This window comes from Schistocerca piceifrons, chromosome 2 (assembly GCF_021461385.2).
Source record: "Schistocerca piceifrons isolate TAMUIC-IGC-003096 chromosome 2, iqSchPice1.1, whole genome shotgun sequence".
Lineage (NCBI taxonomy): Eukaryota > Metazoa > Arthropoda > Insecta > Orthoptera > Acrididae > Schistocerca > Schistocerca piceifrons.
In genome coordinates, this window is record NC_060139.1 from 538,189,261 (window position 1) to 538,214,887 (window position 25,627).

General features: G+C 40.6%; 1 protein-coding gene across 1 annotated transcript in view; it reads left to right on the forward strand.

Annotated features, from left to right (window-relative positions):
• Positions 1-25,627, forward strand: part of LOC124775948 (mitochondrial uncoupling protein 4) — a 408,284-nt gene that overhangs the window by 288,770 nt on the left and 93,887 nt on the right. Inside the window, exon 6 of the mRNA XM_047250792.1 lies at positions 12,564-12,761. Coding sequence (XP_047106748.1) covers positions 12,564-12,761 — 198 coding nt within the window. The remainder of the gene's footprint in view (positions 1-12,563; positions 12,762-25,627) is intronic.

The following is a 25,627-nucleotide window of genomic DNA, read 5'->3' on the forward strand; positions in this document are numbered from 1 at the left end:
AGAACAGAAGTAAGTATGTGAAATTAACAGAGGATTAGAGAAGGAAAGGCCGGCTTTCAAGCCAGGACAAATATATGTAGGAGTAAGGAAGGGGATTCGATAGGGGAGAGTAATAAAATACTTGACAAATGGACAGAGTGCTCCCAAGAGTTACTGAACCCAGAAGTTGAAGGATTAGAACAAGAAGAGCTGGTGGAAATAACTTATTATGGACCAGAGATCTTAACACCAGAACACAAATTGGAGGAAGTGATACAAGCCATTAAGACCTTAAAAAACAATAAGGCGTCTGGAGAAAATCAGATCCAGGCAGAACTTCTCAAATATGGTGGGGAAACACTGTGGAAACCAATGCATACAGTAATACTGAGCATCTGGCAGGAGGAGGGCATGTTGATGGAGTGGAAAACTGCTATTATGTGCCCCATACATAAAAAAGGAGAGAAATTAAACTGCCAGAACTATCGAGGAATCTCCATGCTATATACTACATATAAAGTGTTCACCAAGATCCCAACTAGAAGGCTTGCTCCCTATATGGAAAAGAGAATTGGAGACTATCAGAGTAGCTTTAGAAGAAATAGGTCAACAACTGACCAAATATTCATGTTATACATACTACTTGAAAAATATTGTGAACACCAAATAAACATACACCAGCTTTGTATTGATTTTAAACTAGCCTATATAGCATCTCAAGAGTGGCATTGCAAAATGTGATGCAAAAGGCTGGAATACCTTAGAAGCTCATTAAACTTACTATGATGACGCTCACTGAAACCAACTGTAAAGTAAAAATACAGGGCAAAACCTCCAGAGAAGTAGAAGTGAAGAAGGGATTGAGACAGGTTGAGAATATCTCCTCACTGCTATTCAACCTCTGCCTAGAAAAAGTCATAAGTCAGATAGAGTTAAGCAGAGGAGGAACCATTTTTAATTGTTCACTGCAGCACCTAGCCTATGCAGCCAATGTGGGATTACTCAAATGAAACACTGCTGTTCTTGCTGATGCCTATCAACAGCTGAAGAGAGGTACAAAGGAACTTGGTCTGGTAGTCAATGTTGAAAAGACTGAATATGTGGCAATGCCAACCAGTGACACCTACCAAATCTCAGTATAGCCAACAAGGAGTTTGAAAGGGTGAGAGATTTCAAGTACCTCGGATTGACTATCACAGAGACAAATGACATCAGCAGTGAGGAGAAAGCTAGAATAGCAGCATGCAACAGATGCTACTTTGCCACACTACCCATGCTTAGAGCTCACTTATATCATGAAAATCTTAAATCATCATTTACAAAACAATTATAAAGCCAGTTGTTATGTATGGTGCCGAGACATGGACCATGACTGCAGGTGAGGAAAGGATCCTTAGCATCTGTGGAGGGAAAGGTTCTTCATAAAACATTTGGCCCAATATATAATCAAGAAGGTTGGCACGTCCATACGAATGCAGAACTAGAACAACTTTTTGAACAACCTGACTTGTCACTATTATTAAAGTAAGAAGACTGTGGTGGGCAGGACAATTGGTCAGAATGGAGGAAGACAGAACATGTAAGAAGATTTTTCATGACAAGGCTGGAGACAGATGATGGAAGATACATCCCAGAAAGAGATGAGTGAACAGAATTGAAGAAGACGTAAAAAAACTGGGTGTCAGAGGATGGAGACTGAAAACCATGGACTGGATAGAATGGCAGGATATTGTGATGCAGGCCAAGGCCTTTCAAGGGCTGTTGAGCTGAGGAGTAAAAGTAAGTAAATAAGTAAGTAAGTAACAAAAACACCTAAGGAGCCATTGTATTGGAAAGTGAATATAAGAATTCTATGATCCTTAAAAAAGACAGTCTACTTTTCAGAATGTTCTTACTGCTTGCTTTTGCTGAATAAATGCTTTATTTACTTTAGGTGCACTGCTCCAGAAGATAATTCCATAAGACAATCAGAAAATATACAAAATAAACTAACTCTCTTGTCTTTAGGCCAACAGAATGAGAGATGCCTCTAAGGCATAGTGTGGCAAACTGAGTTTCTTGATTAATTTATCTGTATGTTGACTCCATTTTAACTCGTTTTCCAATTCTATCCCAAAGAATTTTTCACAGTGCCTTTCATTTAGTAGATAAGTACTAATGTCAATTTTTGGCACTAATAGTCTGCTATTTTTAAGTTGTGTAATGTCAGTCCTTATGAGATAAAGGCAGACTTCAGCTGTGAACCACTTATAGGCCGGTTCAGCCATAATTTTGGCTGTGCCATTTAGGTTTGAGTTTGGACCCTTGATTAGTATGCTTGTGTCATCAGTAAACATTATAGTTTTTGAACCAACCTTTAAAGTCACTGGAAGATTATTGATGTAGGTTAGAAACAAGAGTGGGCCTAATATCGGTCCTTGTAGCACTCTTCATGTTATGGTCCCTCTTTCTGAAGTTATATTTGTGCCTGACATGAGATACTGTCTATTTTGATACCCTCTGCTTTCTGTTATGAAGGAATACTCCATACATGCAAGAAGGTTGCTATTAATGCCATAGCACCTAAGTTGACAAGTAGAATTTTGTGGTCCAAGACTTTGACAAGGTCATAAAATGTACCAACAGGGTAATTTTTCTCATTTAGGTCACCTAGCACTTCAGTTGTGAGGTAATGTATTGCTTTTTCTGTGGGTAACCTTCAGTGAAATGTAGACTAATTAGCTGATTTTCAGTTTTGTAAATGAGTATTACCACAAAATTCTTAAGTTTGCCAGAAAGTGTGCCCCGAATCATTGATGATTACAAAGCTAGCTTAAGGGTAGTCCCATAACGTCAGCAAATGATATTAATATTCTCTTAGAAACATCATCACAGCCAGTAGAATTAACATTTTTTAGTGACATGATGAATTTAGTAATCTCTGGTTGTATATTTGAAACTAATAGCTGTTGGTGGCGGTACCTGTAGTCTTTGCACTAATAAATCTAACGCATTTTTATTTTTATTACTGGGTGCAGTGTTTGCTGCTGCTGTTAAGATAATATCACTGTTATTTCATGAAGGAATGGAAAATTATAGGATGCCTTCAAGGGCTACAACACTTCTAAGAAATATTATGTGGCTACAGAAGGTATTTATCTTCTCCTATGCTCCTCCTTTCCTCTCTTGATCTAGAATAACAAAATGAAGTCCTGTTTTCAACAAACAGCCCAGAAGATTTTGGAAGATGTTGGAGGAAGGGTGAAGGGTACTGGTATCTTGTGTCTCCCAGGTCCACTTGGCTACCCAACTCTCTGTACCAACATTAAAACAATTGGAAAATTAAAGTTATTATGGTAAAACTTGGACTTTTGTAACTTTTTTATAATTTGAGAGATTTGTTGTTCCTGTGAAGCTCTGTAACTTGGTAAGTTTAACCACTGAAAATTATAAGAAATGTAGCACACTTCAAGATAGATTCCTTGTGGAATGAAGGGAGGAAAAATATAGAGAAAAAAGTGAAAAAGTGCCAAAAATTGTGCTTTTTCACTTCCTCAAAGTAAGCACAGGGTTCTTGTCACAAACTTGGATTTTAAACTACAGATCACCTTCATACAGTGTAATGAAAAGTTCATAAAATTCAAACCTTTTGTAAGGTTCTCCCCTTTTCGAGAACTTGCTGACTGAACTATTAACAACACAATGTTAATGGATAGATAAAAAAATCTGTTCACCAAGCAGCAGCAGGGGAACACACTGAAAAGGGTGTAACTTTTACAAGCTGTTGGAGCGAGTGGCTCCTTCTTTTGGTAGAAGAGTTGAAGGGTCCAGTTCCGTCCCCAACAATGAGTCTTTCCTTCTCATCCCATCCGGTAAATCTCCCCTGACTCAGGGTTCTGGGTGACTTTTCTGAACTGTACCCCTTCCCCTAAACCTCTCTGGTCCTTTTCCTTCAACCTTCTTCCTTCCCCTTCAACTCTTCTGCCAGAAAGGAGCCACTGGCTCCAACAGCTTGTAATCTACTGTCAATGAATGGATTATTAGTCTTTTTTCCATTTTTGAACACCTTTTCTCTTATTTTATCACTGTTCGTGTCCTGTTGTGTCTGCTTGTTTGTGTAAATTTACTTAAATATGTACTTTTAAAAATCACAGAATTCAAGATTCTTCAGCCACAATTCACAACATATATAGGTAACACATGAACCCCTACCTTTTCCTATCACCAACAGTCTGTATCTTGGTATGTGTGACTCTACTTTGTTCCTTGTGTTGGTGGCTGTCATATCTGGTGTCATACCATTTTAAGTTGCTCTTTACATTAAGCATTTTGAGATGTATGTAGAGATTTATGACTACAATAATTAAACATCTTCTTGCAGAAATAATAAACAGCCACTCTGTTTGCAGCTGACTGGCTGTTTTATTATTTCTACAAGAAGATTTCATCATAAAGTGCTGCTCCAGCCATGTACAAAATTTTAAAATAATTAAAGAGAGAAGTTTGACAGTTAGTATTAAAGAGAGGGTAATAGTGTTCCTTTGGTCCAACTTTACACGTTATTGTAGATGCATTTTCCTATGGTTTATATCATTGACAATTATTGTAACTTTAATGTAAATTTAGTTTGAAATCGACACAAATTGCTAAGTGTTTTACCAGTTTCCTGTCTATTTCTATCAATCATAGCAGGAGTTCTTGAGTCTTTCCAAGATTGAGCAGGTGTTTATTTGATACCTACCAGTTCATTACTCAGTCCATTGTTTTTAGCATTGTGAGATGCGGCTCTGTAGTGTTATGGTGTATGTTAATTAGTATAATATCATTCACCTAGCAGATAATTGACTGAAGCTTTATGCAGCTAGTCAAATTGCAACTAAGAAGAAGTTTGATCCAAGGACTGAACTTTGTACCACACCTTTTCTGCCACAGCATGTTGTCTGCTTTTAACCAAGACTAACTGCTCCTGTTACGTAATAAGAATCAATTACAACCAACAGTAAGTCATCTAGACCATAAAATTCAGATTAAATGAACAATAACAGAGAAGGAAAGTTGCTACTCACCATATAGTGGAGACGCTGAGTCACGATAGGCACAACAAAAAGATTCACACAATTATAGCTTTCGGCCATTCAGGCCTTTGTCAGCAGTAGACACCCATACACACATGCACACACACTCATGCAAACGCAACTTGCACACATGTCTGCAGTCTCAGACGTGTGTGTGTGTGTGTGTGTGTGTGTGTGTGTGTGTGTGTGTGTCTACTGCTGACAAAGGCCTTAATGGCTGAAAGCTATAATTGTGTGAATCTTTTTGTTGTGCCTGTTGTGACTCTGCGTCTCTGCTATATGATGAGTAACAGCTTTCCTTCTCTAGTATTGTTACATTCCATCCTGGATATTCCATTGTTAGATTTAATGAACAATATGTCATGGAAATACAATCAAGTCTTTACTCTAACTGTATTACACCACTGACATTGTTTCTTATTTTCAAAAAGCAGCTAGTCCTTTGTTAACAAATTTGAGGGCAGTGGGCTCATTTTTTTTTTCCTTGCCAGAATCTAAGTTGACTATCAAAGACCAGGTCACAATTTTCAAAATAGTTGCATAGTTGCCGGTACATCAGATATTAACATATTTTTATGAGACTTGGGATGACTGAAACGGGTTGGTAGCACTGTTTGTATCACTTTTCTCACAGTTCTTCTTGGTCTGTTTTCTTTATTGTTTATTTTTCTCTCTTTTCTTTCCTGAATCTTTTATTGCTTTTTTTCTATTATTAACAATTATTTTTTGTATCTATTCATCTTCGTGTTCACTAAAAAATTTCTTTTTGGTCTCATCTCCTTATCTCCTGCAGCCGAAAGTGAAGATTTTTTAAAATTTACATGTATGATAATTGTGTGTGCCACTCATTGAATGTAGAGCTGCAAATGATTTGCAGTAAGATAGCAGGCAGTAAATCCGAATGCTATCTTTTCTCTTAGCACTTTCTAACTCATACCAACATAAATAATGGAATAATAATGAAAGGAATAATAATGGAGGTATATCATGTGATATACTTATTTGCTAAATGACTGTTTTAAATTCAGAGACTATAGGGTTTAGTTATCCTGCGTTGTATAATCATCTTTAGTAATTATAACTATGTGGGAGTTTGGGTCCTTATCATTATAAATAACAACCCATTGATCCACTTGTTAAAACAATGAGCACATTTATTGTCACACTTCAGATATATGTCATTATATATCAAAAGTATCACATAGACAGAACATAATGGCCACCTTGGCCCAAAGAGTTTTTGCGCACCAGAGATGTTATGGCACGTCAGTGTTGCCACCCCCCTGCTGTGCGGAGTACGAGGCTCTGGCTGTTGTGGGGGGAGTGTGCAGGTGTCACGCCATCTTCATCCAGAGGGGGAACTGGCCAGGGCGGGGCCGGGGTTTGAGCCCTTTTGGATTGAAAAATGTAATCACAGTGCCACATCGGTGGGAGTATGCGGCGACCGGTTTGTGAGGTGACAGGGGTGGGGGGAATAGACGGAGACATGGGGTACAACACGTACAGTGTCCCCGTGGCGTCAATGAAAGATTCAATGAGGGAAGGATCTAAGGAATCGGAGATTGGTGAGGAATGGAGAACGGAAAGTTGGAAGGTGTCATTGTCGGCGGAGTGGGGGGGAGCGTGGATGACTAAGAGAGAATCATTTGTGGTAGTTATACAGATGTCAGACGGTGAAAAGTGTGAGACGTCGATGGAGATGGTAGTGGGTTGTTGAATGTCGGGTGAGAAGTGTATGACGGGCATAGCAGGAGAGGGTAGGGTGAAGGGTGTGGACCCTGGACTCTGCCCAGTGAGGGTTCCCAGCATTGGGGAAGGGGGCGTGGCCGGCGTGTCGTCCCTTGAGGAAGCAGTGGTGTGGAGGTTATTGTCCATCGTGGTCGGTGGCATCGGGTCGCTGGAGGTGTTGTCATCTGCAGTGACCCAAGCCAGCTTGAGTCGTTGAGTCGAGACACTGACACTGTCGAGGGTTTGCCTTTGATACAGATGTTGAATATATTCGATGAGCGCCTAAGTACCTTGTAAGGGCCTGTGTATGGGGGCTGGGTGCCACGCACTGTATTGTCCCTAAGCATCACAGCTTCACATGTGGCTACCTGCTGCTGCACGAATGTTTTAGGCGGGGTGTGTGCTTTTGGAGCAGGTGCCCTTCGCACTCGTATCATCTGTAGTTTGTTCTCGATTAGCACGGGGTATTCAATGGTATCTTGGAGCGGTGAAGGCTCAACAAACTTGGCGGGTAGAGTCTACGGCTCGCCATAGAGCAGTTCATCCACCGAGCACTGCAGGTCATCTTTATATACAGAACGGAGGCCTAGCAGTACCCACAGGAGGGCGTGTAACCACCGTTCATTGTGGCACATTAGCGATGTCTTTAATGTGCTGTGCGTGCGAATGCGGCCTACACCGAAGAGCTTGCACATTTTTGTGAAGAGGACAGCCTTGAATTGACGGCCTTGGTCTGTAGTAATGATTTCGGGCCAGCCAAAACATGCCACCCATGTGGAGAGGACAGCGTTGGCAACTGTTTCGTCCGAAATATTGGCTAGAGGGGTTGCCTCGACCCATCTAGTTGTTCTGTCAATAAAAGTAAGCAAGTATCAGTAACCATCCACCTGGGGAAGGGGGCCGACAATGTTGATGTGGATGTCTGCCAGAAGGAGAGTGGAAGACGCCTGAGGGGGGCGTGCAGTGGCGTCCGACTTTGGACCGCTGGCACGAAATACAAGTGTGACACCAGTCGCGACAGTCTTTGCGAAGCGAAGGCCATACGAAACGCTCGGCGATGATGATGCGTGTAGTTGTGCGAATGCTCGGGTGGGCGAGACTGTGCAGTGCATCAAACACTGATCGACGCAAAGAGGAGGGGACAAGGGGGCGTGGCACGCGAGTGGAAGTGTCTCACCATAGCTCCGAGCATGTGCCGGGGATCGTCTTGTGCGCCAGGCACAGAGAGTGATTATTGTCGGATAAAAGACTCGCCAAGGAGTCATCATTTGTTTGTGCTTGAGCAAGAGCATTGAAGTTAATTGAGGAAGATATGCCCTAGATGTGGGAGAAATAATCAGCGGCTATGTTGTTGGATCCCCGAACGCATTGTACATTAGTTGTGTATTGTGAAATGAGGTTGAAATAACGGAACCTCCTAGGAGGTTGGTCGGCTGGAGGGTTTGTGAGTGCTTGGGCGAGAGGTTTGTGGTCTGTAAAGTTCGTGAGGGGGTGTCCCTCAACGTCTTCGCGGAAATATCTAATGGCTTCGTAGACAGCTAAGAACTCTTTGTCGAAAGCGGACCATTTGCACTGAGAGAGAGAAAGTTTTTTTTGAAAAGAACTTAAGAGGTTGCACCAACTATCCTCTGTGTTGTTGAAGTACTGTGCTGATAGATATTTCGCTAGCGTCCGTGGTGAGCAAAAGTGTTGCATCCCGGTGTGGATGGGCAAGCGTGATGGCTTCCGGGAGTGTGGTTTTGAGTTTTTTGAAAGACGCACACACAACCTCTGTCTACAGCATGCGCCTGTCACCTGACGTTTGTGGTCCACACAGTGCATCTGAGAGGGGGACCTATAGTTCGGTGGCTCTTGGAATGTGGTGGCGGAAAAAATTGATCATTCTTAAGAACCGGCGGAGTTCATGGTATGTTTCTGGTATCGGCAGCCGTTTAATAATGTCTATTTTATCTTGTGTGGGCTGGATACCATTGGCTGAAACTATGTGTCCCAGAAAAACAACAGAATCCTGTCTCAGTTTGTATTTGTTGACAATCACACCGTGGGATTGTAATGTGTCAAACAGCACCCGGAGAGGAAGAAAAGATCAAAATGTCGGCCAGGTACACGTAGCAGAAAGGTAGGGGTCGTAACACTGTATCTAAGAACATCTGCCAGGTTTGGGCAGCGTTTGTCAATCTGTAAGGCATCTAAACATATTCGAAGAGGCCGAAGGGTGTGGTGATGGCCATTTTAGGGATATCTTGTTCGTACGTTGGTATTTGGTGATACGCTTTCTCACAGTATACCACACTGAAAATTTTAGCACCTGCCAACTGAGAAGCGAAGTCCTGAATGTTCGATACTGGATAATTGTCCATGATTATGCGGTCATTGAGACGTCTATAGTCACCACAGTGTCTGTAGGAACCATCCTTCTTTGGTGCGAGATGAATTGGTGACGTCCAGTCACTGGAGGATGGGCGTACAATGCCTGCTTTTAATAGGTCCGAGATGATTGCTTTCGCCGCTTTGAATTTGTGTGGATTCAGGCGTCATGGTCAGTGTCTGACCAGAGGGCCCTCAGTCGTATTGAGTTTGTGACATGCACCGCTCGTGATGGATAACATGCTACGCGCGCGGGGTGCGTCATTAGCATTCAAACACTCATGCAATGAGTCAATGATTTGAGCGCATGACAGTTTGTGCGAAGAGCGAATACGTCGAAGTGAGGCGAGTTCAGATTTCATGCTCTGTAATGTCTGTTTGGTACGCTCGATAAGGGAGGTGAGCTTGGCCTGCATTTGCTTGAGTTCACTGATTTCTTGTCATTGTAGTAGCACGTCGCAACTTTTACTAGTTAACTTGGCAGCAAAAAGAGCACATTCGGTCTGCAATAGGGAAATGTCAATGTTTTTTGACCGAATGGGTGATACAGACGCAGTGGCCATGAGGGCGATAGTCTTTTGTGAAGGTTGATGGACTAATGTACTTCGTAGAATGTCTAGCGAAAATTTATGGTGTCGCAGAAAGTCAATGCCCAAGGCCGAACAATTCATCTGTGCCACGTGAAAAGTCCACGAAAGCTTCAAGTCTTTTGACAGTTTGAGCGTTAAAGATGCTGTACCTAACACTTTGATATGAGAGTCATTAGCCGTGCAGAACAGTCTGGGCGAGGAAGTTAACATGGTAGGTGTGAGAGCTGGGGGTATTACACTCATATCAGCACCACTGTCAACGAGGAATTTAGTTCCTGAGATGAGGTCAAGAGCGAATAGACAACCGTCGGCGCTTACCGTGTTAGATGCTGTTGCTGCTGTAAGGCATCTTTTTTCCTGTGTGCGAGACGCTGCACCTATGGCACCTCATGAGCTGCATTTCCTGCTGTGCAATGGCTGTGACATTTCCTGGCCGCGTCACTGAAGTTGGCGTGGAACCAACACAGCGACCAGGCTGCGTTAGGCAGGGGTGATGTAGAGCTCCTGGTGTCGGCTGTTTCTGTTGTGGAGTGCTGCAGTGCGATGTCGGTTGTCATGACAGATGCCATGGAGGCTGTATCTGGTTCCCCGTGATGGCAGGCAGATGTCACCACTGTCATAGCGTGATTGTTGAGGAATTGAGCTCGCCCGAATCCTGGAGGGGGAAGGGGGGGGTGGCGTGCTGTTGAGATTGCTACCTCCATTCTTCATGCTGTGTGCTCGCCTGTTAATAATCTTGAAAGCTTGATCCGCAACCGAAAGCTTCTCATCCAAGATGCTGTTGGTGAGCGGCAGGAGCTGTAGTTGTAATGCTTCTGGCATTTTGATGAGCCACATCGACCATAACGCTGTATCGGGTAGCAAATCCACAGGTGTGAGGACGTGGATTCGTCGCCATAGTCCTGATTGGGTGAGGTCATGCAGGTGTTCCTCGTGAATGATATGATGAATAATGTTGTCCAGAGTTCAAGAAAGTCTTTCACAAATGAGTCTTTTCGCCTTCGTGTATTTCGGTGAAGAAGGGGGGGGCTGATCACAATGTCGCTAATCAAATCCAAATGGTCATGCAAATGTCCCACCAAACACACGAAGCGTGATTCTTCTGAGTCAATGCCTGTGGTGGTGAATATAGAGTCGACTAATGCAAACCATGTGTTGGGCTACGTTTTTGCAAAAGTTGGCAGTTTAGGTAACTTAGTTGGTTTGGAATCCATGACCACTGGGTGTGTAAGAGCCACAGGTGTGGGAGCAGTCAATATGGCGTCTGCTGAGGAGGAGGGGGGGGGGGGGGGGTTGTAGGCCCGGGGTCCCGTAATCTGTTACACCCCTCGGATTGGTCGAGGTACTAGGAGAGGTCATATTGACTATACACTGTTCAGTTCGATCAGAAAATTGAGGCTGTGCGTAGCCAGGCGTGGAACCGATTCGCAGCGCGGATGATGTAGCAGCCATGTAGTGGCACTGCTCCAAAAGTTGGTGCAAAGTTCTGAGGGGGGTTGCGCACTCCTGAGCGTGTGACATTAGTGGTGGAATGTCTGGATCTCTTTTCACACTTTGTCCTGTATCTTCGAAAGAACGATCTTGAGGCAAGATGGCGGGTGATACGCACGCATTGTCTTTTGAGTGTTGTGGTACTGCAATCCACTCGCAGGTCGGATGGCCTCGAAATGTTTGATGTATAGAGTCCATGCGTATTGCAGGTGAGTGGCATGGTCAGATTCTGACCGTAGAAATTGTATGGCGGTACACCTCGTTGCGTATGCCACATGACGATACAGGCGGTTCACTCGTACACACACGATTGTTATTGTTATTGAACTCAGGTAGAACACGGGAAGAGTGTCACAAACTGTCAGCAGGGTCACCAGTGTAGGGATTTGGGTCCTTATCATTATAAATAACAACCCGTTAATCCACTTGTTAAAACAATGAGCACATTTATTGTCACACTTCAGATGTACGTCATTACACATTGAAAGTATCACATAGACAGAACATAATGGCTGCCTTGGCCCAAAGATTTTTTGCACGCCAGAGATGTTACGGCACATCAGTGTTGCCACAACTATATTCAAAATGTTTCTCACATTTAGATATCAGTGATTTTGAAATCTGGATTCAGAATATGGAAAACAGTTTTCTCTTCACTCGAATATGCTTTACTGCTGCCAATGCATGACCGATAGATTTTTTGCTTGTAATACCATTACATTCTTCTGTGGTGTGATGGACATGTTGAAGGTTTGTAACTTAATGAAAAATTCAGTCACTGTTGTGTAACATTGTTTAGGAGAAGATTAAACTGAAGTGTGTTGTAGATAAGATGGGTGCATGTTTTGTACTGATTGCATATTTTTACTTGACCCCTAAGAGATTAGTGGAAGTCAGCTGACTTCGAGCTGCTCCAGAATATTTACAGTCACTGCCAACATTAGCTACATACGGGTAACAGTATTGTGCAACATAACAATAAGTAGCCATTATGAATATAGTGTTGATCCATGTGTGGTAGTGTGCTTAGTGATTGTTAATATTATTTACCAAAATGAGTAAAGAGGCTGTACCTGGTGCCTGATTCTTGTGGCAACTCACCAGCAACTTTTGTGTCCCTTCTACGATGCATTAACTTATTACAAATTTATTTCTTATATAAACTGTAAAATGGCTGCTCTGGGAGGAGAATGCGAGGCTTGTCTCAGTATCCAATGTGCTACTAGCCGATTGCAAGCTTCCACTCCCAGCATCCTCCTCTCAGGGGCCAAGTAGAAGTGTGTGATTAGTATGTCATTTATTATTTTTAAGTATAATCATTGTACAAAGCAAGATGCTTCACATTTATTTTCAGAGTTCATGGCACATTGCACGCATTTCAGAAGATACTGGCAAAAGGTGGCATCAGAGGTCTATGGAAAGGCTCAATACCAAATGTTCAGAGAGCAGCTCTTGTAAATCTTGGTGATCTCACAACATATGATTCTGCAAAGCAGTTTATACTTACTCACACATCACTACCAGATAGCCATCTAACTCACATGCTTTCCAGGTATTTGTTAATTAGTAACTTAATAAAAAACGTAATGAATTATGAGAATCATATTGTTTAAAATACAATACAGGTTTAATGTCTTTTCTTTTTTATGGCACAATCTTTAAGTGGGAATATAGAGTCTGTATGTAAATACTTTAAGAGTAAAGAAGACCACTGACTGAATAGCTGGAGTGTTGAGTCATTGATGACTCAACACTTCTGCTATTTGGTGAAAGGTCTCCTTTGCTCCTAAAGTATTTACATTCTGCAGGGACTTACCTTACTATAGATACTAATTTTGTATGTGCTCTTTACCATCCATGGATTTATTCATTTTTAGTACTATCAGTTGAGGGCTCTACAACAGAACTTTTTGTGAGGCTGGATTCTTGTACTGGATTACAACAAAAACTGTGAAAATAACTAAAGTTAAGTAGGCACAAGAGTGTTTTGCATTTATGTTAGAAACAAGTGTCTCTTCTTCTCATGGACCGGATTGTTTATAAATTCCCTCATGTCACAATGACTGTGACTCAAACACTTAGCAACAGGGATTGATAACCCACAGTTTAGTCCCTTCAATCTACAAACCAACCAACCAGCTTATCAGCAGTCTTTGATTTTTCATTATGCTCATTTTGTTATTCCTGCATTATTATTCAGTGTTTGACTGCAAGATGTTTTTGTGAATGTGTTCGGGTGTTAGACTAGGTAAGAATTTTTTGTAGAGTAGTTAAAAGATTTCATATTACATCCAGAAGAGTTGAAACTGAGTATTGTTGAGGAAAGAAAACATACACTAGCTATTAAAAACAATGTCACAGATGTTCTCAGAAACAAAACATTTTCTGAGCACTCAACAGAAGGTAAAGAACAGTTACTTGTATCCAGAGCTGGAGAAAGGTTAAGCAAAGAAAAAAATTTTTTATGCAAAAACAGGAGTTGTGCTGTTATGGACTGAGTGTGTTGCTTTGAGGGATCTTCTAGTTAACTACTGTTTCTTGTGGCACATTGTATGAAACAGCAAATCCAAAAAATTCCATTGTAGACAAACTAGCCGTGTGACATTGAGGACTTACAATTAACTGGAAATCAAAATTAGAATGTTAATGTCTTTCACTTAGAGTGATTTGATGACCATACATTGATTATCCATTTTTGTACTGTCACATAGTTTAATTCTCAGTTACATATCCCCCACGAAACGTTTGTGTAGAGTTGTGCACTGTGCACTGACAGACATTGGCTTATTTACAACCACGGGTTTTGTTTGGGGTTTGATATTCACGTCACTAGTCATCTCTACTGTCAGTTAAAGGATCTGTCAGACTGAAGACATTGAATAACTATCCAAAAACTATTGAAACACTGTTAAAATTTATCTGACCAGGACAGAACAAGAATTACATAAAAAAGTAAAATGGGTATACTTTGTAATGTGGTAAATTGCCATATTGTAAGGATAGCAGTATGAATGTCCTTACCAGTGACCAACTCAGGATCTCACATCTAGAGCTGCAAATATTGCTGAGTTCTTAGAACATTTTGGATGCTTGCACTTTATGCCAACTGCAACTGTTGTCAGGTGCCATAATTAGTGTAGTTGGGACTGTGCATGGTTTTCAGTCAACATGAAGTGATGGGATCTTGAAAAAGGCGGACATGGCTCATTCGCACCTGCTGTGATGATAATTAGAGGTCATAAATGTTTTTGGTGGAATATTTTAAGTGCCTAGGGTTGTGAAATGATTTATAGTAATTTGAGGGAATATTAGTAACTTTCATTCATTTCATGAATTACAATAAACAAAAGTAAAACAGTACAATTTCTCTCAATTTTTTTATGAAGAGTTATCAGCTGTTATACTCTATTACAGGAAGCAGAGCACAGGCTGGATGATAGGCATATGATAAGAATTGTTTCCCACCAGTGATCATTGTTTTAACCCCCTCCCCCACTTTACCTGTCTAATAGCTGCACTTATATTGATTAAGGTAGGGAGGACTTTTAATATGTATTAAATCTATCTAAGATGTCTCCCTCATACCATTTGGCATAAAGATGCAAGACAAAAAAGTTGGAGGCACCAACAACAGTAGAGCGTCGATTATCCGAACGTCGGTCAACTGAACGACTGCTTAACCGAACTGTGTACTCGCTCGCACCTGCTACTCTCCCACCCTACCGTCCATCATCTCCCTGACTCCCAAACCAAGTCCCCCACAGTAGTCACCCCACTGGGCCACCGTTGGCGGAACATTGCTTCTAATGGGGCTTTCACAAGGCGCTACTGACCAGCCAAGCCGCCAGTCGCTGTGTTTCAACAATCAGCACACTTCTGTCAGCTTGGCACTGGCAGTAGAAGTAGCGGCAGTATCAAAGCTGTTCACAGCAACAGCTATGCCAGCTTAGAGTTGAGGCGTGCTGCTCCGCGCAGTTTGAAGGATTGCACACCCCCAAGAAGAGCTTCTCATGGTGCAAACAGTCACCTTCTGCTCTCTGTTACGACCACTTGTGTGCTGCTGCGTGAAGAAGTTAACTTGACGATACAAAATGCTTAGACGTAAACGTGTTGTCCTTTCTGTGAGGGACAAGTACGAGATGCCTGTTTTTATGAATAAATTTACTGTACAGTACTTCTTTTTGGCAAATAAACATGTACAGTTTGATTATCCGAACAAACCAGTTTTCCGAACACCCATGTCCCCCAATTACTTCAGATAATCGACGCTCTACTGTACTTTGTTTTAAAATTCCAGTGCAGAGGGGTACGGTCCTGCTCTGAGAACAATTATCCAGTTTATTTCATCATCATTCACATCAAGGATTACAACTACTGGCCTTTTTGTTTAAGTCCATTAAACTACATTTTCTATGAATCTTTTTGCTTATTGGTTTTGCATAGCTTGTTTATAATACTTATTGAGAGAGTCAGGATAAATGAAAGAATTTATGTGTCTGGTTGTGTTAAGTTATTATATTCTGCTACAATAGGTTATTTTTATTGTTTTAATATTCTTGTGTCCTGCACTTTTATATGAAATGATTATTTAGTCTAACATTTTTAATGGTCTGGATAGATTATTTTTGGTAATGTCTGTGCATTAATCTCACTAAATTTATAAGTCAATACAACACACTGCACAGTCTTTTATCAGCAGTCTCCTTTTATTCTACTCTCCCCCTACCCCTGTATCCCGTACCCTAGACCAAAATCCTCACAAATTGTCTCTAATCCCTAGTCTTCACCTGTTGTTACACATTTTCCCTAGCCCTCATTTGTCCCTACCACTTGCCTATTCACATTCACCCTGTCTAAACCATCCAAGGCAACAGCTCATCACCTTGTGCTGCAGCGCTATGAGAATTTAACTGTCCCTTCCTTTTGTGTGCGTTTTCTCCTTTTGTGTGGAAATACACATTGTTATCAAGTATTCCAGTACAGGAATACACAAAACATCACACTTTTTCATGAAGATACCACCAATATAACACCTTACAACCTGCAGGAGTAATATTAAACTCAAAATGAGTAACTTCATTTGTATGGAATCCCACAAACCATGGCTTGACCTGCTCCTACTCTTTTGACTTGCACGAATGGTATACTGAGGACTTAAAGGGCTGTTGAAGACTGAAATGTCTGCAGAGCATTGAAATCCAGGGTGCAGACACAACCATACCAATCATAATGAAGATAATAGCTGGAAAGTTTAGTAGATGGTCATCTTATTAATAATCATACAAAAGCTCATATTATGCTATCTGAGACAAATGACATGCCATACATGTACCAGAAGTAGATATTAATAGTCACCTGCAAAGTGAAATTGCTTACATAAAAGTGATTGAATATTTATTTCAAAATCTTTCAAGTATCTCCAAAGTAGTTTACAGATGACCATTCAGTCTACAAAACGACTTGATTCAGAGACAGCCCCAGCTGCGAAACCAGTCATGTTATGTATGAAACTTTGCACAGGTGTTTATGTGTACATGTACTTCAACCAGCTATCCACCCACATGAATGTCCACAGACAAACAGAGCACAGCTGATCACCAAGTGGCAGATCAAGTTGCTGAGCACAGCAGGCTTGATTTCAATGGCTACTTCATTAAATACAATCTGAATTTCCCTCTCAAGTACCAGCTTCTTTAAATTGTGTAGATTTGAACTTACATTAGAACACTTCCTTTAATTACACAGTCATCTTGGCATCTACTACTCCCTCCCTTACACTTACACCCACATCCATCTCCAACCCTGTCCCATGCCTTTCCTCCTTTCCAACCCTTCTCAACAGATCCCTTCTCATCAGCCTAGTTTGATTCATGTATCCATTGATCCACCCCCACATAGTCTCCTCTGCTGTTTCCTTCTTCCCCTGTTCCGTCCCCCCCACCCACTATCCCCTTCCTCTTAATTCCAACCTCTTATTTCATCACATACACAATGTACTTTCCCTACAAGCCTCATAAACCATTGCTGCTTTTCTATCACATTATGCTGCTACAACCCTGTCTCCAGTTTATTATGAGTAGGACAAGAAATGTTGGACATTAGTATTTTGCTGTTGAAGTAGGTTGATAGTTAATTCCAGAAAACTGAGAACTGGTCTTTAGAATACACTTTCAGTTGCTAGCAAGGATTTCAGTTTGACAGATGGGGTGTAGGTAATTGAGATAGAACAATAGTGGTATCTTATAGAGGGATAAAGAATGTTTCATAGGTGCACGATTCTTGGAAATTTGTTTCTCTAGTATTAGATTTATGAGGGATGGAGCTTGGCAGAATCAGGAGATCAATGAGAAAAGATGGTTGCCTGCCAAGAAGGGAATTTCTATGGTTAGGCAATTTGAGGAAGGGAAATTCCATGTATTAGGCAGCAGTTAAGGAACAGGATGTTGGGTTGTATTTTAGCTCGGAATAGGAATGTGTATCTGGATTCTACATATGCAATCATATTCTGAAAAACACTGAGAAGTACATGACAGGAAAGACAGCACTTCCAATTTTGCCGTATATTGAGGTTTCATCCTGTTCCACTCGTGTGTGGAGTGTGGGAAAAATGTCTACTCAAATGCCTCTCCGTCCATTTTACTGTATCTTATCCTTTTAATAGGAAAGAGGAAGTTTTAAATTTAGACAAAATATGAATGTCAACGTTGCACCAGCAGAATGACAATCGATTACTCTTAATCGAGAATGATGATGCCTTCCAAAGATAGGCATACCGTCGGCATCATGTGACAAATGGTGGTGCCCTCTATACACTCTACAAATACAAGAGTACCTGGAGCCTCAGTGGCAGTAGCCAGACGACCTCAGAAGATGTCTCCCGCAGATGGAGACGAAACGTCAGGTGGAAATTTTATACATTGACCATGGCCTCTCAGCCCAGAAGTTTTAACTGAAGACAACACCGGCCATGAAAGCCTACATTGTATGATGTGAATTTATTGTTAATATTGTCAATCAAGTCATTAATATACAACAAGACAAGTTCTTCATCTGTTGATGACTTCCATCCAAGATAATATTCTGCCTCTTTCCTACCAATAAATCCTCAATTCAGAGACAGATTTGAATCTGACAGGGACTCCACTGCTCCTTGGACTCTTCTCAATTTTAGTGACCTGAGCTGTTTTTCATTGCTATTGGTACCATTATCTATGTTACTCATCTTTGCAGTGCTGCAAGAACTGAAGTGAGGCATTGCTCCTTGATCCATCTTTGTAAAAGAACAGCTCAGAATTTCAGCATTTGCTGTGACACCCTTAATTTTCATTCCTTTTGTTTTCCATGAGTGTCTGGATACTAACTTTCATGCCACTGAGTGACTTTGCATATGACCTGAATTTCTCTGAGTTTTGTGAGATGTCTTTTGATAAGTACCATTTTTTCAATGTTTTGTCATGCTCCACTGTAATTATACCATTTGATTATTAGTAGGTTGAAGTCTCCTTCAGTGATGGCAATATGTTTGGGGAACATATGTATCAGCAAGCCAAGGTCTTCCTTAAGGTTTTTATCTTACATCTGGAGGTGAATTTAATTGGCAATTGGAGAACCCATCATAAGTTTATGCCCACTGTTGATACTGAGTTTGGCCCAAATGATCTCATATGTAGCTTCTGTTGTTTTCTCAGTAGATTTGAATTTGCTGTTTCTTGTGAACAAAACACCACTTTCACGTGCCATCAACCTATCTTTTTAGAGAAGGAAAGTTGCGACTCACCATGTAGCAGAGATGCTGAGTTGTGATAGGCACAACAAAAAGATTCACACAATTATAGATTTCAGCCATTAAGGCCTTTGTCAGCAATAGACACACACACACACACACACACACACACATACAGGAAACTTGCACAGCCGTCTGCAGTCTCAGACAACTGAAACGACCCTACCAGTGGTTTCAGTTGTCTGAGACTGCAGACATGTGTGCAAGTTTCGTTCTTGTGTGTGTGTGTGTGTGTGTGTGTGTGTGTGTGTGTGTGTGTGTGTATTGCTGACAAAGCCCTTTATGGCTAAAAGCTATAATTGTGTGAATCTTTTTGTTGTGCCTATCGCGACTCAGCATCTCCGCTATATGGTGAGTAGCAACTTCCCTTCTCTAATATTGTTACATTCCGTCCTGGATTTTCCATTGCTTGATTTCAATCTATCTTTTTGATATACATTTAGATTTACCACAAATATCTCATTACTGTAAAATTTGAGTTTTAGCCATCCTTCTGTCTTCTTTTTCTGCATGTACATTTGTCCTGCACTGGCACAGGTTCAGCATTGTTATGTACAGATTTTGCAAGGTAGGTGTAAGGGTGGTCAGATGCCCTTCCTTTCACCACTTACCCCCTGGGACAGAATATGAGTACCCTCAACTGTCGGCATGTAGTGTTATTCATGTGCAAGTGAGCAAAGGTTTTTGAGATGTTTGTGAATTGTGTAACTGAGGTGAGACTTTGCACCAACCAAGTGTTCACCTAATGGATTGTGAGAAAATGTCTAAAAACCAAGTTCAGACTAGCCGCCACAGTGACCCTCGCCCATGATCCTCTGGGTGGATTTGATATGGAACTGATGCACCTACCCATCCTGGAAGGGTGCTTTAACATACATGGGTATCTGGGCAGGTCAGTTTAGCCAGTTTCTGTACTTACTATTTTGTGAACTCCACTGCTTTGGCAGTTGTCTCAACTGTGGGAGCCTTTCTTTGGGTCTCACATTAATGCTGTGGTGCCCCCTCCAGATATCTTTATCTGAACTGAAGGAGAGCACCTATTCAAAAACACCCTTACACTAGAAAATCATAACCTATCTGATTACAGATCCTTTAAAGTCTACAGTTCAAGCTTTCTGGCAGATTAGAACTGTATGCTCAAGCAAGGCTCAAATCCAAGACCTCACCTTTTGCAGGCGATTCTCTTACTGACTAAACTACGCAGGTATGATTTTAAGACCTGCTCTCACAGCTTAATTATCCCAGAATCCTCCTCCTGCTATCCAAGTCTGTGTCTTAAGCCATTTTTCCACAATGTCCTTACTTCCAGGAACACCAGTCCAGCAAGATATGATGGAGAGCTTCTCTGAAGTTTGGAAGGCAAGAGAGAGGTACTGGCAAAAGAGAAGCCATGAGGGTGGTATCTGGGTAGCTCAGTCGGAAAGAGCAAGTCCTGCAAAAGACAATATTCTGGGTTTTATTTCCAATCTGGCATATAGTTTAATCTGCAAGGAAATTTCAAAACAGCATACACTCTACTGTAAGTGATAACAGATATCTAGGCAAGTCTTGCTGTATAGTACAACTAATATTCTTGTATTTGTATCCTACATTCGTACATTTATGGAGCAGCTCTATCAAGTAGGCTGTGTGGTGACACTTTTCTTTGTTTATTATCGTCTTATTTGCATACTATGAAACAATGTAATTATGAAATTTGGGGATTATTTGTATTGGAATTAGCTTACTATGTATTTGATTCCATCTAAGTACCAAAATGAAGATAGAAATGAAGAAAGATTACCACTTATCATGCAGTAGTTCTACAGATTAGTAGATACATACATAAACAAGATCTGAAACACAGCAACTCTACTTACAAACATGTCTTTTTCAGAACACAAAGACACGCACACAGCTACTTTGTCCCAGCACTACAGCCTGACTTTTGAATTTTTTTTCACTTTCTCAGACATTGTACTCTATTTTCCTTCCTTTTATTGCCTTCATGGAACAGAAAAATCATTATTAATTGTTAATTTTGTGTTCTCCACCATTTCTTGCTACTTAAATCAAGATGTGCCAGCATATAACACATCAGGACAGACATATGAAGAGAGCACAGGAGTATTCTTGTTCAGTGCATGAAATGTGTGGTGTCCAAATAGTTTCAGGAATGGAACTCAAATTGTGTACACATGACTGATCCACAAATTAATATTTTAGTCCTGTTTCATTTCTACAAACAGGTCATTTTAGAGTAAAATAAGTGCATCCTCATAATTCTTAAATTTCTCTTCTCTGTCAGATACCTGTGGTGTTATTCTTATGGCATATTTGTCTTATTTATCTTATTATATTGTTTTTTTTTTGACACTTCTAGTAATAATCCCTTTAATTACAGGATTTGTTTTGCAGTTCTTGTCAAAGCACCCTTGAATTCAACATATTGCTTTTATTTTTTGGTTTGTAACAAGACTTTTCCTCTTCCGTTTTCATTTACCTGATATTCTGTGTGTGGTAAAATAATATTCAAATCTAGTCTTCTAACAGTTTGTGCTCTGCTTTCTCCAGTACCGTATATGTTAGATTTATTGTCATGAAGTAAAATGTACGTTTCTCTCTCTCTCTCTCTCTCTCTCTCTCTCTCTCTCTCTCTCTCTCTCTCTCTCTCTCTCTCTCTCCTTTTTTTTTTTTTTTAATTTGCAAGCTATGTGTATAGAGTTGTCAGAGCAGCTATTTTCTTTATGTCCATTTATGTTCTTCATTTGACATTTCCTTTGTTGTTTGTTCTATTTTTCCTGTTAGGTGACTGAGAACTGTTGGATTATTGAGGTCTGTAGCAACTTGGTAATGTAAGTTATATAGATTTTTGTGCAGTTCAAGATCTTTTGCATGGAATTGACAAATTTCATTTTTCAGCAAACACTTATGTGCTGTTTGCTACATTTTACATACTGCAATGAAATACTGCTTACTTTTTAGCACAATATAATTCAGAATAATTCTGATAGATTTATATCCCTTGAAGAATCTCAGATTCCTTACAAATCTCTAAATTTGGTAAATTTCTTCTTGTATCAATCTGGATACTTTACACGTAGTTGTGATGATATTCTATTATGCACATGTGTCCTCATAGCTGCAGGTTACGTCACTTTTTGGGAAGGAGGTTGTGAAATAGTCCGACTTGTCTCACAGCGCTCCATTTTGTTTGCATTTAGGTTTGTTTCTGAAAGCTATTCCAAGATCCCATATTTGATCTAAAATTTGATCCCACTTCAGTTATGAACTTCACATAGTACCCATGGTGAACATTAAAACAACAGTAAGAAAAACAATGGAATAGAGAATATTTCTTAATCTGTTGACCAAGGTGACACATAAAATAAGTAGACACGACCAGACTGATGGCCAATACACAATTTTTGATGTGATGAATGTGTTAAGTGAAAATGAGATTAGAAATTGCATGTGGGGTCCATATTTCTTTCCTACATTAACCTAAACTTTAATGGTCAGACAATATGCACTACCTGATAAAAACAAAAAAGCACCCAGAAGAGGAGACAGAAACAAAATGTAACTTCACAGTTTAAGATGGTAGGTAATACTATTTCAGTGGCTATAAAATTGAGCCATATTAACAAGGAACTTTGTAGTGTGAACCTAGGTATCACTATAACAATGTATCCTCTCTGGCATGGATGTATGTACTGACCTGATTGGGAAAGGGGTCATAAAACTGTTGCATCCTCTCCTGAAGCAAGATGGCACTGTATGTCATAGTTAATGACACTGAGACAGAGTTGACGTCCGGGCTGCTCCCATGCATGAACTATTGTGGACAAATCTGTGTCTTTTGCTGGTCATGGGAGTACCTCAACATCACACAAACAGTCCAAAGAGACCTGTGCCATGTGTGGACAAGTGTTGTTCTGTGTTCTGTTAAAAATGGCGCCATGATACTGTTGCATGAGAGGTAACGTGAGGATGCAGGATGCTCATAACATAGTGTTGTGCTGCCAGAGTTCTGTCAGTCACTGCCAGCTGTGACCTGATATGCCTGATGGCTCACCACACCATAATGCCAGGAGAAACACCACTGTGCCGTTCCAAAACACTGAAGAATGAGATCTCTCACCAGGTCACTGCTATATGCACCAACCATGGTCATCTGGGGTAGAGCAGAACTGTGATTCATCGATGACACAATGTGATACTATTCATCATCAGTCCATACTTCTGCATAATGGCAACACCCCCATCATGGCACCACTCCAAATCAAGCTGTATGTGTTGTGATATTAACAACAACCTACACATGGGACAGTAATTTCCCAGTCGGGCTGATGATAGTCTCTGGCCAATAGTATGGAATGACACAGAATGTTGCAGGAAGTCCTTTATTTATTCTCTGATGGCAGGCACAGATGTGAAGGGCTTATAACATGCTTGGTGAACAATACAGAAATCATCCCTTGTAGCCAGCCGGAGGGGCCGAGCGGTTCTAGGCGCTACAGTCTGGAACCGCGAGACCGCTACGGTCGCAGGTTCGAATCCTGCGTCGGGCATGGATGTGTGTGATGTCCTTAGGTTAGTTAGGTTTAAGTAGTCCTATGTTCTACAGGACTGGTGACCTCAGCAGTTAAGTCCCATAGTGCTCAGTTTTTTACAAGTATGACTGCCCTTACATTGCCATGCAGTCCAACATCAGGCCACTGTCACATCAGAATTCCCCAAAAATTTGGATACTGCACACTTCAACCAGCTGGCCAAATGGAGATCCAAAATAAGACCCCTTTCAAACTTTGGTTACTCTGTCTCATGTGAGTACACAGCATCTCGTGTTTGTTGCGCTGACCACTCGACATCTGGCGCTGTTCACATACCTTACACTGGGTAGTCAGAAACAGTCTGAAAAGCTTGGAAGGGTGTTACAGGGCAAGCTGTGCTGAAAAATAATTGTTATGAAAAAAATTTGATATCTTGCACCATTTCTGAGTTAATTAACATTGAAGTGAGCCAGCCATGCACACAAAAATTCAAGCAGCCTGCCAGAGACAGTGTTGCCAAATGTATTCTTCTTTTTCTAAAACTGAACAAGAAAGTGATACAGTAGCAGGACATGGGATGGCAGTAAAGACTGGACTTGAGCCAAAAGCTGAGTAGTCTCGTGCACTATTGTCTACTCTATGAAAACAACTGAAACTAACTGTCTCTCGTGGGCTGCTTGAATTTGCATGCACAATGGTCTGATTGGCTAACTTGCAACATATTGAATTTTCTTCTTAACAATTATTTCTCAGCACAATCTGCCCTGGAACACCCTTCCAAGCTTCTCAGACTGTTTCTGACCATACCGTATACTCTACCATGCCAGATAACAACACTAAACACAAACAACACTAATGCAGTCTGATGACTGTTCTAATCTGTCAGAGAGAATTGCAACTGTTAATCATTTACATACCCATTGATGGTGTGTATGTGTACAAAGCTATACTGACATCCAACCATGTGTTCTAGGCACTTCACTTTTTTTGTGAGGCAGTGTATTTCCATTTTTATAGAAGGCTTCATTGACTTTATGTCTGCATGGAAATTTTATGTGTGACATATCGTGAGTAATGGGGTGCAACATTCACAAATATATGTAATATGAAATGTACTGCATGTTGTGAAAGCTCTCTTGTAGATACTTTGCTTATAAAAGAAATGTGAATACCACAATCTGTAAAGTTTTTGAATGAATAAATAAATACATACACACTGAATTGTGATCAGATAAGGCAGTGACATAGGAAGCAAGCTTGCAATTGGTCAATCTTTGTTCCTAGGCATGTTCACAAAATCAAACCACCTCACTTCTGAGAGATAGTGCTCTTGTATGTACGTAACATTGAATATTACAGAACATACTTCTATCAGATTAATACAGTAGTCCCAGAATCTTTTAGAAAACAGGAAAAGGAGCAAAACAAATATTTGTAGATAGCAGGATGGGAACCAGTTATATGTGACTTCAGAACCACATGACTTCATTCATTGTAAGATGGAGAACTGGTGTCATGTATGACTATGTTGAGAACTTTTAACATTGCATAATCATTATGACTATGTCTTTGATATTACAATATCCTGAAGACCTTAACTGCCAGTATGCCATTTAATTATAACAAACTGAACTAAGATCAACATGTTTTTGATAAATCTGCAAGGCATTGTTTTCTTGAAACAGCATAGTTCCATAACACACAACCAACCAAATATGAAAATACTTTAACAACCAATATAACATTTCCTGACATTTTGTAAGTCATACCCAAAACAAAACGTTTTTGTGACATTCTCAATGTGCTGGTGCTTTGAAACAGCATATATTCATAGGATATGAGTTATAATATAAAACCCTCCAAATATTGGCTTCATCTGTAAACAGTATAATCCACAATGGTGCCTCCAAAGCTCCACTTATGACATAGAATGCCATCTTACACCTCATTAGCCACATTCTTCTCCACAAAGCAAAAAAATCTGACTTTGCTTACACAGTCTTTTACACATCAGAAAGCTGTGGAACATGAAATCCCACACTGTGACCTTGTAAAAATTGAATAGCTAGGAGTCCATGATTGCTTTAACATCCAGCACGA